Here is a 14,217-nt window from a genome sequence, read left to right on the forward strand (position 1 = left end):
AGCTGCAATAGGAAACTAATCACAGCCGCCCATTCGCCGGCACAAGGAGGTGACCCACGTCTAATACTTTGGTGACATCCCTGGAAGCTTTTTTCCCCCTGTACATACAGTTTTTAATAACAAATTGGTTTCAATTGTATATCCTCTGTCATAATCTGCTTTTTCCACTATAATATTTCCTGAATATGATTCCACGAGATTATCCTTAAGTTGTTTCTTTAACCAGGCAATGGACATTTAGTAAGGTTTTTAAACTTCTTTATGCTTATTTCCTTGCGACGGAGAGAGGGAGAGAGCAAGCCAGCGTGAGTGGGGGAGGGGCAGAGAGAGAGGGAGAGAGAGGATCTCAAGCAGGCTCTGTGCTATCAGCACGCAGGCCGAGGCCCAGGGCTCAATCACAAAAACTTCCTTATACACGGTTCTCTGATTTCCTCAGGCAACAAAGCATCTAGTTTAAGCCTCTTTACAGCTGCAGCTAGTGGTGTATAGGTGAGTATAGAGGATAAAGAGGCAGAGAGAAACTCTTTCCAATCCTTACGGTGAAATATAGTTTTAAAAAATCAGTGTTGTTGAGATTCTACTATTCCTGGGGCTTCATGTGCCCTTTATGATCATAGACTCAAATCTTCCTTTATTTCTGTAACATGAACACAAATTATACCTTGAGTGTCTTTTCCTGTTGTATTATTTTGCTTGTCTTCTACAAAGAAATTAATTATGTGTCCCCTGCATATATCGTTTTTTCCTTTAATCTTACTTTCTCTAAAGTATTTTATTTTTTATTAAAATTTTTTTAATCTTTATTTTTGAGAGAAAGAGACAGTGCAATCTTTATTTTTGAGAGAGAGAGAGAGAGACAGTGTGAGTGGGGGAGGAACAGAGAGAGGGAGACACAGAATCCAAAGCAGGCTCCAGGCTCTCAGCTGTCAGCACAGAGCCCAAATTCGGGGCTCGAACTCACGAACCATGAAATCATGACTTGAGCTGAAGCCAGACACTTAATGGAATGAGCCACTAAGGTGCCCTGTGACAGAGAGAGAGAGAGAGAGGGGAGAGAATTTTAAGCAGGCTCCACACTCAGCACACAGCCTGACGTGGGGCTCAAAATCACAAACCGCGAGTTCATGATCTGAGCCTAAGTTGGATGCTTGAGCCGCCCAGGCACCCCTAAATAGGGTTTTTTAAATCAACTAAGTCTCTTTAATGGTGCTGGCTTTGTTTATCCTGTTTTCCCTCTCTCCTTTTATATTTTTTCATCAATGTCTTGTTTTGTTTTGCTCTATCTTGCTTTCCCTCTTGTCCTCACTGTCCTCACTGGTGCTTTCACTAGCCATTTGCTTGTTCCCAGCAAGGGCTTACTGGGTTTTCTCCTCAGGGTGAGCCATCTACTTCAAGAGATAGACAATCAGAGTCCTGGCTTCCTTTACTTGGGAAATGCAGCCTTTCTCTGTGCTTGGGAAGAAGGAGCAGACCTGGTGAACACATTGCCGGCATCTTTCGCAGCCTGTGTTACCGGCCACCCGAAATCGATTTCATTTTCCCTTCCATACATGCCATGCCCCCACCCTGTGGTGCGCACGGAAATACGCCACTCGGGTTCCCCCCCGAGAACGGCCTTGTTTCTCCGGCTGCTGAGACAGCTGTCAGCACACAGCCTCTATAAAGTATCGGCCACATCAGGCTAACGTGAGATGACTCTGTTGGGGTCACCTGAGGCTTCGTTGGGCTTGCGACGCAGTTCGACCTCTCCCTTCCGCCCCCTACCCTCCACAGGTGTTGATCCCTGCTAATGTCCTGCACGCCGAACTCCTGTCTCACTGCTTCCAGAACACCTGATTCGTGGCACCATGTTCCCCCAAGACCAAAATCTCATTCATCAGTGTGTCCAGCTCGAAGTGCAGAGTACCTGGGTGAAGCTTGGTTCTCTCAATTCTGGGTGCAGCTCTTTCTTCTTGGTTTAAGCGACTTATTAAGTTAAACAAGTTATCTGCTCCTGATCCGCACGACCCAAATACAATGAGGGAGCAGGAAGAGTCTAATCACCATGAACATGCCCGTTGGCAAAGGAATAATGGGCGCCACACAGGAGTCCTGGCTCAGCAGTAGCGCCGGAACCCTGCCGGGCAGACTCCGATGAGGCCGGTCTGCTTTCCGGGAGAAGCTCCAGGGCCCACTGCCCACCTGCTGGGAGGCTCTCCCTACTAGTCATTGTGGCTGCATCTGAAGCAAGTGCCCGGGAGCCACCCTGGGAAACTCCCAAGCCTGTGTCCTTCTCATGCAAGGTCAGAAGCCCAAATACAATTTTAAGGCTCAAACAACAGACAGCTCATTTAGTTCTGGCTCATGGTTTCTTTGGCAATAAGCGCCTCTCGAAAACCTAGCCGACTTCTGTTTGGCTCCAGTTCTGTGTCCGTAACCATATCCAAGGTTGTTGTTTCCTAGATAGGGTTCTTGATCGTGTGATCTTTTCAGATTATCAGGAGCTTTAGGCGGGGACGCCACACCTTTAACCCGGTCTCTGCCCTCAGTCACTTTATTAGCTTATGCACTTTGAACAGTCCTTTAGCAGGCAAAGCCTTTTTAATCCCATCTCGTGTTTTCATAGGTTCCCCGCCTTGGACTCTGTCTCCCACCATAGCATTGACCCACCAGACAATTAATAAAATTTAGGTTTTCCTAGCTATGTTTATTTTGTTAACTATTTCACGAATCTCTCTGAGTTCATATGATTTACATAGATAAATTTTGTGGCAGAGTTTCAGGCAATTGAACATATAGGTAATTCGATATTTTCCATGTATAATTCCTAAACCAAAGGGAAAGACATTTGGAGTTAATGAAGTTAGAAAAAAAAAAGATCAGCTATAAACACTGGTTATTCAATGTCACCTATAAGTCATTGGTAATGGATGGAGTGGGTTGGATGAAACAAGAATTACCTTCCTTAAAACTTTCCCTTAATTAGGGGCGCCTGGGGTGGCTCAGTCGGCTGGGTGTCCGACTTCGGCTTAGGTCATGATCTCACGGCTGCTGAATTTGAGCCTGTGCTGACGGCTCGGAGCCTGGAGCCTGCTTCAGATTCTGTGTCTCCTTCTCTCTCTGCTCCTCCCCCACTCGTGCTCTGTCTCTCTCTCTCTCTCTCTCTCAAAAATAAATAAACATTAAAAAAAATTAAAAAAACCCTTTCCCTTAATTATAGTTGTACAGGCTGGTGGGGAACTTGATTGTTCCTGCCTCTCCCTCAAGCTCCCCTTCCCTCTCTTCATCCCAGAGCAGCTTACGTGAGGCAACAGAGGATCCCCATCATGGTTGCGGTGATCAGAAAAGCAAAAATGGCTGCTGAAGGTATGGAGTTCTTGATGTGATCCTGCAAGTAATTCCTGAAGTTGCTCAGCCAGGACCTGTGGTTTTCTGCAGAAAAAGCATGGACATTCACTGATGAGAGATCAAGTAAGGGATAACGCTGGGATTTGAACCCTGGTTCAAGTTCACATAGCTGTCCCAGATATCACGCTCTTATGGTTGCCCAGAGCCCATATACTTAATGATTTTACTGTGGTGCCTCTCAGACATCCAAGGAATATACATTAAAAAAAAGGTATCCCATGGGGCGCCTGGGTGGCTCGGTTGGCGAAGCATTCCACTTTGGCTCAGGTCATGATCAAACTGGTTCGTGAGTTCGAGCCCCGCATCAGGCTCTTTGCTGCCAGCTCGGAACCTGGAGCCTGGTTCAGATTCTGTGTGTCCCTCTCTTTCTGCTCTCCCCCCACTCTCTCTCTCTCAAAAATGAGTAAAAATTTAAAAAAAAATTAAAAAGGACCCTCAGAGGAACATCATCTTCGCCTCCTTGTACATGAGGGCACTTCGTGAAAAGATCTGAGCAGTATATGTGCTCACGTCTGAAGCTGGCCTTTGGAAGCAAGTCTTCCCTAGCCCCTCCCCGCCAAGCGACTTGAATGATCCCTTTGTCCTCAAGTAGCCTCTGACATATTTCACAGAAGGTTGGCATCTCTGGCTTTGGCTGCCCAACTGTGAACTCCTAATCCGTGTCATTCTGATGAGGGAACATAAGGCAAGCTGACGGGCCACGAACAGCACCCCCCACAACCAGGTGGGATGTGTGTGATATTCCTCTGGCGCTCCTGGCTGCCCAAGAACGAAGGAAAGGGAAAAACAAACGGTTAACTGGTAGAGATCATAGTCCTGCAGGCCCTAAGTCTCCATCACCCCTCCATAGTGATGGGGGAAACAAAGGCAGAAGGAAATGGCAGATAGAACCAAGTTTCCTTGTAACCTGCAGCCTGTTGGCAAATACTTGGGGCCGGCCGGTAAAACTTTTCTCCAGAACTCCCTACTGTGTTAATGCTGATGCTTTGCTGGAGGGAAAAACAACCTTCCCTTGGCAATAGCTAGGCCTCCACTATCCTGGGAGTCTTCTTTAGTGTGTGAAACTCTCACTGGAGACTTCCCCTGGACTTTACCTCACCCAACCCCATAGTATATAACTAGTCTCTCCTCATGGTCCCGGGGCAGCTCTTCCTGTCATGGGTTCTGTCCCCGTGCTTCAATAAAATCACCGTTTTGCACCAAAGACGTCTTCAAGAATTCTTTCTTGGCCGTCGGTTCAGGACCCCACGAACCCCACTGTCACCCCCCAAACCTCATCAATTCAGCAAAGGGTTTGGGGAACAATAGGTGGGTTAGTGCTTATTGATCTAAACTGAACCAAACCACAATAGTTTGCTTTCCTGTGCACATTATTTTTCAATACAAGATCAGCTTTTCCTAACCTGAGACATGAATCTTAACGTCTTCCGGAGGTGATGGGAAGATTCATCCTCACGGCAAGCACACCCCTTGACTGTGGTTTCCATCCTGCTGCGTCTTGTGTTTCAGAGGCAGATAAAGGTGATGCGGGGGAAGCTACAGTCTCTAACAAGAGGCAGTTCACGGAACACAGCAGAAATCCTACATTCACCAGCTTCTGGGGTTCCATGACTCTCCTGAGGGCCCCTCGGCTGTACTCCTAGCTCATTTGGCCAGCAGGAGACGCCTTTTTCCTTGGCTCTTTCCAAGGCAGAAAGAGTCGTCTGAAAGGTTAGAAAATGGTGGTTTAGTTTGTGTTACAAAAAGCTTCTCATCTGTCACGAACATAAGAATGCCAACTCACACTGTCGAATCCTGAACACGGTCGGTGTCCACGGCACAATGCGTCCTCCCTCCAAGAAAAACAAAACAACACAAAACGAAACTTTGCTCTGTCAGGTCAGGTACGTGGCGCTCCCTCCCGGTCTAGATCTCCCTTCAAGCTTCCCAGCTCCGTGAGTGCAAATGGTCTCAGCTGTTCGGGCCCAAACGTGTGGGTCGTCTTTGACTCTTCTTTTACACTTCCCCGCGCCCACTATCAGAAGAGCCTGGTCAGCTTTACCTGCCAAGTCTTTCCCTACTCCTGCCACTCTCACCACCTCCACTCCCACCCACGGTCATCTCTGTCTCCTTGCTTCCATCCACGCCTCCCCTCTGCTTCCTCACTTCTCCTTACTGGAGAAGCTAGGAGAGCTGAATCTTGCCTTCCCCAGCCATCCTTGCAGCTAGCAATGGTTAGGTGACACGGTTCTGGACAATGAAGCATAACAGAAATGGGTCAGGTGGCTTCTGGGAAGACTTTTTGCCGTCTCGAGAAAAGAGATGGTGTCACCATTTTCCCCTTGGAAATTTTGAGTCACTTAAACCTGCACCTGTATCTGTTCACCTCTAGGCTGCTTCGTATGAGAAAAATAATCCCTATTTGAGCCATTCTAATTTGGGCTTTCTATTACTTAAGTCATTTATAACTAATACATTCATCTGTTGTTTGATAAGGCGTAGAGAGACCCACGTTTGGGGCACCTGGGTGGTTCGGTCGGTTAAGGTGGGAAGACACTTGCCTGAAAATTGACTTAGTGCCAAGAAGTCAGTAAATTAGGTTCAGTGTTCAGAGTGCGGAAGAAGCTGGTCAGAGTTTTCTCCTAAGGTCTCTCTCTGAAGTTCCGAATGGAATTCTACTATCCTTTATGATATCATCTGTGCATTGGACCCTCCCCTAGTCTCTCTCTATTTGACAGCTAAACATAGAGGTGTCTTTTTCTATGTACAAACATCTGTGTTGATACTAACACCCATCCTTACATAGCTGTTTCCTTTTAGTCTTGAAGAATTCTAAGATATTTTGCCTGCCACATGGTATCTACTATACCTTACAATAGTATGTATATATATATATATATACATACTATATATATATATATATATATATATACATGAGACCTTAATAAATGATAAAAGATGGTTTAACATGATGATTGCCTATTCATTTGGATGCACTGAAGGGAAAGCCCTACACAAAAATAAACAATTTCTGGATAGATCAAGGACTAAACAAAAGTAAAACCATATTCATATTAGAATAAAGTATGGGTGGGTGTTTGTATAATCTTGGTGTGGAAAAAAACTACTCTAAGCATGTCATAAAACCCAAAGCCATGGGGCGCCTGGGTGGCTCAGTCGGTTGAGTATCTGACTCTTTTTTTTTAGTGTTTATTTTTGAGAGAGAGGGAGAGCCAGAGTGTGAGTGGGGGAGGGGAAGAGAGAGAGGGAGACACAGAATCCGAAGCGGGCTCCAGGCTCTGAGCTGTTGGCAGAGTCCCACACGGAGCTCGAACTCACAAACCACGCGCTCATGACCTGAGCCGAAGCCGGATGCTTAACCGACTGAGCCATCCAGGTGCCCCAAGTATCCAACTCTTGATTTCAGCTCAGGTGGTGATCCCATGGTCATAGGATCGAGCCCTATGTCAGGCTCCATGCCGAGTGTGGAGCCTGCTTAAGATTCACTCTCTCTCGGGCTGCCTGGTGGCTCAGTCGGTTGCGTGTTTGATCTCATGTTTTATGGATTTGAGCCCTGCAATGGGCACCGAGAGCAGAGCCTGCTTGTGATTCTGTCTCTCTCCCCCTCACTCTCTGCCCCTCCCCTACTTGTGTGCATGCTCTCTCTCAAAATAAATAAATAAGTTGAAAAAAATGTCTCTCTCCCCCTCTGCCCCTCCCCCTGCTCGCATGTGCTCTCTCTCTCTCTCTCAAATAAAAAAACAAAACCAAAAAAACCACCACCCCAAACTAGAATTGGAAATACTGATGATAAATTTATTGCATAAAAGTGTAAAGCTTTCATTGAGCAAAATATTAAAAAGAAAGGTAAATGATTAATGACAAATTAGGTAATACATTTCATAAAATATATGGTAGATAATAGGTTAAGATCCTTAATATACAAAGAACTCTTACAAGTTAATTTTTTTGAGAGAGAGAGGCAGAGTACAAGCGGGGGGAGGGACAGAGAGAGAGGGAGACAAAGAATCGGAAGCAGGCTCCAGGCTGTGAGCTGTCAGCACAGAGCCCGATGTGGGACTTTAAGTCACAAACCGCGAGATCATGACCTGAGCCGAAGTCAGACGCTCAATTGACTGAGCCACCCAGGCGCCCCTCTTACAAGTTAATTTTTAAGAAAAGATGCTCACCTCCATAGATGAACCAGCATAAATGAGGTACTAGTCAGAGTTCTACCAGAAAAGCAATGGATAGATTGTGGTATATACTGTATAACAGGATAGGATACAGCAATTAAAACAAGAGACTGGGAAATATACACAATAAGGGTGGTTTTTCCAGTTTGGATAGTGCTCCCCTATCTCTTGGTTCACAAGGCAATTCTATCTACTCCTGGGTCATTACCCAAGAGAATTATCGTAGGGTATCTCCATGCTCAACCTGGGTAATGACAGATTGCTTTCCAGAAAAAGTATATCACAAAGAGCATAAGAGAGTTCCACCTGCTACACATCCATTTGTCAATTGTACAAATATTTTCTCCCACTCTGTAAATGAACAGAAGATCTGAATCTAAGTGTATTCAAATTTATCAAACTTTTCTTTCCTGGTCAGTGGCTTTGGGGTGCTGTTCCAGAAACATGACCCTGCTAGAAATTTTGTTTGCTGTTCACAGAGCTTTAGTTAATCTGAAACTGATTTTTTTGAGTATAGTGTGAGGAAGGGGTCAAATTTCATTTTTCAAAAAAAAAAAATAGCTTTCACTTGTTTTTAAGTTTATTTTTTATTTATTTATTTTTAGTAATCGCCATACCCAACGTGGGGCTTGAACTCATGACCTTGAGATCGAGAGTCACATGCTCTCCTGACTGAGCCAGCCAGAGACCCCAAATTTCAGTTTTTCATATAGATTTCTGACTGACCCAGTACCACTGCTCTGCTGAGCTATTTTGTCGTAAGTCAATGCCCATCTATAATGTGTCTCTACTTCGGGATTCTAATATGTTCCACCACTCTATTGATCTGTCCTTGGGCTGACATCAAATTGTCTTAATTACTGTGGCGTTAAGATAATTGTCGTTGTGGCGCCTGGCTTGCTCACTGGCTGGAGCATGCAATTCTTTATTTAAAAAAAAAATTTTTTTTAACATTTATTTATTTTTGACAGAGAGAGAGAGAGACAGAGCATGAGCGGGAGAGGGGCAGAGAGAGAAGGAGACACAGAATCCGAAGCGGGCTCCAGGCTCCCAGCTGTCAGCACAGAGCCCGACGCGGAGCTCGAACTCACAGACTGAGATCACGACCTGAGCCGAAGTCGGACACTCAACCGACTGAGCCACCCAGGCGCCCCTGAATTTAAAAATCTTAAAAAACAAAATAAATGTTGCTATTTGGTACCACGAATATTTTGGCCACTCTTGGACTTTTATATTTCCACATGCTTGATTCCACAATGAGAAAATGTTGGAATTTAGATTGAGATTGTGTTGAATCTATAGATGCCTCTGTGAAGAATTGACGTCTTTATAACACTGACTCTTCTAATCCCAATTACTTAGGTCTTTTAAGATGTCTCTTAATAAAATTTTTTAATAGTCCCAGTCTTCGTTCACACTCTGGATGGAAATCACACCCACAAGTTTCTAGGAGTGCTATGTCAATCATCAGCCTTTGATTAGACAGTCACGGAAGAAGGTTAGAAATAGTTCAAGTCAGTTTATAAACAATAAAGTTAAGTCTAAATCTGTATCTTGTCATCATAAAGCTGGTTTTCTATATAGCCTGTTTACTAAACGTTTCTCTAACGTTAAAAGATGGACTTGTTAGGGGCGCCTGGGTGGCTCAGTCAGTTAAGCGTCCGACTTCAGGTCACGATCTTGCGGTCCCTGAGTTCGAGCCCCACGTCAGGCTCTGGGCTGATGGCTCAGAGCCTGGAGCTTGCTTCCGATTCTGTGTCTCCCTCTCTCTCTGCCCCTCCCCTGTTCATGCTGTGTCTCTCTCTGTCTCAAAAATAAATAAACGTTAAAAAAAAATTTTTTTAAAAAAAAAGATGGACTTGTTTTTTACATTTTTTTAAAGTTTTTATTTTTTATTTATTTTTTTAATTTTTTTTTAATGTTTATTTACTTTTGAGACAGAGAGAGACAGAGCATGAACGGGGGAGGGTCAGAGAGAGAAGGAGACACAGAATCTGAAGCAGGCTCCAGGCTCTGAGCTGTCAGCACAGAGCCCGACACAGGGCTCGAACTCACGGAACATGAGATCATGACCTGAGCCGAAGTCGGATGCTTAACCGACTGAGCCACCCAGGCGCCCCTTTATTTTTTATTTTTGAGAGAGCGTGTGCATGTGCACACACACACACACACACACACACACACACACGAGTAGGGGAGGGGCAGAGAGAGAGAGGGACAGAAGATCCGAAGCAGGCTCTGGGCTGAAAGCAGAGAGCCCGATGCAGGCCTCGAACTCACGAACAAACCTTGAGATCATGACCTGAGCGGAAGGCAGATGCTTAGCTGACTGAGCCACCCAAGCGCCCCAAAGATAGACTTGCTGTAATATGCATCTTGCAAAGATTGTCGACTTATAACCTTGAGATTATGTTTGACAAAATGTTTGTGACAGAAAGTTGTATTTGTTCACTTAAAGTTACAAGCTACATTTGTCCTAGGAGTGAATTGGTGTCCCGATATTCTGATAATTAACTTGCTATGATCTCTGTGATTTTTCAAATCACTCAAACAGCATTATCAAATAGTGTGGATTTTCTGGTGCTCCCGAGGGTGTCTGTTTTGCTGATCGACCTCATTGCCCCTACGATTTAACATCGGCCCCAGGCTATGGTTTGTTCTTTCTTTCTGCTTGGCACTAAGAGACTGATCTGAAGATTTGCATTTCTTTGATGATGATGTTGATGATGATTTCATCCCAAAGAAATTTGTTTGTATTGTTTTATTTGACCACATCCAATCTGATCTTTCCTTCAGGAACTTTCCATTTTTATTGTGGTAAGAACACTTAACCGTAGCTTACCCTGTTACATTGTTTTAATGTCTATTTATTTGGTTTTGAGAGAGAAAGATAGAGAGGGCTAGTAGCGGAGGGGCAGAGAGTGAGAGAATCCCAAGCAGGCTCTGCCCTGTCAGCACAGAGCCCAGCGTGGGGCTCGATCCCACAAACCGTGAGATCATGACCTGAGCTGAAATCGAGAGTTGGATGCTTAACTGACTGAGCCACCCAGGTGCCTCCCCCTGTTAAATTTTGAAGTGCACAGTCCAGTATTGCTACCCGTAGGCACGATATGGTCCAGGGGAGCTCTAGAACTTACTTGTCTTGTATGACTGAAACTCTATAGCCATTGAATAGCAACTCCCAGTTCTCTTTTGTCTCTATATAAAGTCTTCTGGATCAAGGCTCCATTTCTCATTTTTAAAATTTTAGTTTACCTCTCATAAACAATATCACTTTCTACTCTGAGTTCAACTTAATCTGGTTTTCTGACTCACTAATTAGGTTTTCTAAAGTGTCCTTCCTGTTCTTCGGTGCCTCCGTCTGTTTTTTAATATCTTGTTCACATTTTTATTTGCAGTGTAAGAACACAACTCTCAGAGGCGCTTGTTTGTATGTGTCACGGTTTTATTTAAGTGGTTATTGAGGAAACAGGAAGACCAGAGGGCTCCAGGAGCAGTTGAGGAACAGAGACGCATTCGGTCAATAGGAAAAGACTGTCAAAACAAGGTCATTAAGTTAGACATGAGAGTGGTTAACTTTTTACAGCAAATAAAGCCATATCACCTTTAGGGTTAACTTTTCTACCAGGCTATAAAGAAAAACAATTTATTGATTTCTGTAGATTGACCTCTAGCCCTACAGTCTTACAGAATTAGAACCACTCGTGCCTTGGGCTGTTGCAGTTTGTGATTATGCTGGGACAGCTATGCTACATTCCCCAAAAGGTCAGGTCGGGGCCAAGCAGGACTCTTAGACAATGCTCTAGCTTAGACAAAAAGCATCAGTTTTCTTGCTTTTTCTGAGATTGTAATACATTTTCTCTAATACTCCTGTTTTTAAATGCTCTGGATTGCAAACTTTGGAGGCTTCCTCCGACTGCTCTGTGGCTTATCCTCGCCTCTAGCGCCCTCTGCCGTGTGGGAAATGTTTGCGTGGTCGCAGGGAAGGGCGTAAGCAGGTGGAAGGAAGGCGTAGTAAGGAGCCCTTCATGACCTTGTCAATGAGGCACAGTCCAAGGTGGGGCTTCCTGTGGTGCGGTGGGGTGATCGAGCGTTTTGTCCCTGCTTTCCCCAGCTCGGTGTCATCCGGCTCCTTGAACTTTCAACTATGTAAGTGGGATTCTAGTTTTCCGTCATGGTATAGAATTTTCCGTTACATTTTTGTTGTATCTGCTATCCCAGATACAATATAACGTTGTATCTGCTATCCCAGATGGGCACGTATTTTCCTTGTTTCTTTGTGGGAATATTAAAATATGCCCTTTAGAAACCTGTTATGATTATTACGTTTCTTGGTCACCACAAATTTCAAGGGAACGTTGTCATTGTACTTCAAAGTTCCCGATACCTCTGTGATCCTAACGTATTACCTTTTTCTTGTTGTTGATTAGAATTAAGATCAAATAGCTTTATTTGTACATCCTTCTGAGATGAAATCGAACTCTTGAAAGCCATTCGCCCCTTTAAACTTCTGATCACATCTTTGGACGATCTTGTCAGAAAACCGCACGTATGCATTCATACATAATGTTGTCTATGATGTCATGGAATCTGGGGGTTCCTGAGTCCCACCTGTGAGTCCCAGTTTAAAAACACTAGTTTTCGAGGTAAGAGTGTGCCACTAGCAATGCCCCAAGATGACCAACTAGGAGAATTCCATCTATAAGTATATCAGACATTCATGTAGTAGTTCTTACATAATCTACATTTTGCGGGTTGTCAGAATGGCTTGCCTTTTGGCTTCAAGGCTGTGGTGACACGGATTTGCTCCATGCTTGACCAGGATCATAAACAAGTGAGAGTTTTATTTTAAATGTATGAAACCCAATCCGAAATGCTTACGTCATGACTATCTTCTGCAAACTTTAAACACACTGTTCTTTGACAAAGGAGGAAAAGGGGGTTTGTGAGAGATCTGACCTGGTGGGAGGAGAGCGCTTTCCAGATGAGTTTCCTCATTTCCTCCTGGCATCGGAAGGAAAAAGCAATCTGGGAGCAGTTGCAGCAAATGGAGAGTTAAATTGAATGCAATCCTCCCAGGAAATGCGGGATGCACGACAATTAATTTGGGAGGCTTCGGGGCGGTGTCCCCTAGGGCTGTATGGTTTAAACACATAGAAAAGTCTCGGCCCACAGGCAGGGCAGGGCAGGGCAGGGAATGACCCGGAGGCCAGGCTGGGAGGCAGAAGGCAATTTGGAGAGGGTGTGGGCCTGGAGGCAGGGCCTGGAGGTGTACCCTCAGTACACCTGCTGGGCCTCACAGCCCAGAACCTCCAGCCTCAGGGCGATCTGGTGTGCCCAGCTCTGGGGGTGAATTCTAAGGTAGCGAGTCAGTAGTGGGGGGTCTAGAGAGTTCACCACGGGTGTGAAGGAGTCTTGATTTCCCTGAAAAACCTGAAAGAAGAAAGATGGCATTTGTTAGTTGTCTGACGGGAAAAACACTACCTGCTAACCCCCCTTCCGCTTCTTCTCTTCTTCTCGCCTGCGCCATCGAGTCCACTGGCCTCCTACTGTGTCAGTCGGAATCCTTCCCTCATCCCCAGAGTGGCCCGCACCTCTGGCAATGCCCAGCACCACACGCACGCTCCATGCGGCTCTTTGTGCTCGATTGAGTAGCCCTTCTTCTGGCAGTCCCGGATTGAACCCCGGGAGGCGAATGGATGACTGCATCCCACGCATCTGGGCCTGGGAAAGTGGGTCGGACTTCTAGAATTAAGAGCACCTGGCATGCCTGCCGTGGAGGCCTTTGCTCCGGCTATGCCTTATATCTGGAATATTCTCACCCACTCGCCAAAACCTCGGTGAAATGGAACGTTCTGTCTGAGGTGACACACAGCGTCTGCGTGTTGAACCCCGTGGGGAAGGGAGTCAGGCTGCTGCCAGGTGAGGGCACAAGAAACGCCCGATACAGGTAGCCACTGCCGGAGCCCCGAGTCTCAGCTGGTTGACTTCGTCCAGAGCCCTCAGTGTCCCCGTGTGTCTGGCTACGGGCTTACCCACCGTTTTCCTCGGTTTTCACCACCAAATGCCAGCCAGCCCCACGAGAGTCAGAGACCCTGCTCACTCGTGTATCTTCCACACACAGGACATGTAGCATAACGTACACACACACACACACACACCACCACCACCACCACCACCACCACCACACACAATTTTCTGAACTACTTGAAAGGAAGTCGTAAACATCATGGCATTTTACTCCCAAATATTTCAGCATGTCAAACTTAAAACTAAGGTTGTTTACAACCACAGAATAATATCCTATCCACCGAATGTAATACTGATATAATATAGCCTAATATTTTAAAATGTCCAGTTATCATATGATATCCTTTATACAATTTTTCCAACCCAGAATCTAATAAAAATCACACTTTGCATTTATTTATTCTATCTCTTCAAATCTCCTTTAATCGAGAACAGACTCCTAGTCTCTGATCTTTTTTGTCCTTCATAACATCAACACTTAAAATTTTTTTTTAACGTTTATTTATTTTTGAGACAGAGAGAGACAGAGCATGAACGGGGGAGGGGCAGAGAGAGAGAGAGACACAGAATTGGAAGCAGGCTCCAGGCTCCGAGCCATCAGCCCAGAGCCCGATGCAGGGCTTGA

The 14,217-nt window shown here is 45.2% G+C and overlaps 2 protein-coding genes across 4 annotated transcripts in view; both read right to left on the bottom strand.

Annotated features, from left to right (window-relative positions):
* Positions 1-2,671: 2,671 nt before the first annotated feature.
* Positions 2,672-5,493, bottom strand: SMIM9 (small integral membrane protein 9). Of its 2 annotated transcripts, XM_042974826.1 has the most exons (4): positions 5,171-5,493; positions 4,810-5,090; positions 3,282-3,411; positions 2,676-2,806 (listed from the first exon to the last, which is right to left on the bottom strand). In XM_042974826.1, exons 2-4 carry the CDS (start codon positions 4,994-4,996, stop codon positions 2,731-2,733), a joined length of 393 nt encoding a protein of 130 aa, XP_042830760.1. In that variant the 5' UTR covers positions 4,997-5,090; positions 5,171-5,493; the 3' UTR covers positions 2,676-2,730. The 2 variants fall into 2 exon arrangements, 1 of the variants encoding a protein (XP_042830760.1); XR_006213494.1 differs by lacking the exon at positions 5,171-5,493 and having other exon boundaries at positions 2,672-2,806; positions 4,791-4,892.
* Positions 5,494-10,989: 5,496 nt separating this feature from the next.
* F8 (coagulation factor VIII) overlaps positions 10,990-14,217 on the bottom strand; it is a 117,041-nt gene continuing 113,813 nt past the window's right edge. For both annotated transcript variants that reach the window (XM_042974082.1, XM_042974083.1), the window contains one exon: positions 10,990-12,995. In XM_042974082.1, coding sequence (XP_042830016.1) covers positions 12,840-12,995 — 156 coding nt within the window. In that variant the 3' untranslated portion in view covers positions 10,990-12,839. The remainder of the gene's footprint in view (positions 12,996-14,217) is intronic.

This window comes from Panthera tigris, chromosome X (genome assembly GCF_018350195.1).
Source record: "Panthera tigris isolate Pti1 chromosome X, P.tigris_Pti1_mat1.1, whole genome shotgun sequence".
Classification (NCBI taxonomy): Eukaryota; Metazoa; Chordata; class Mammalia; order Carnivora; family Felidae; genus Panthera; species Panthera tigris.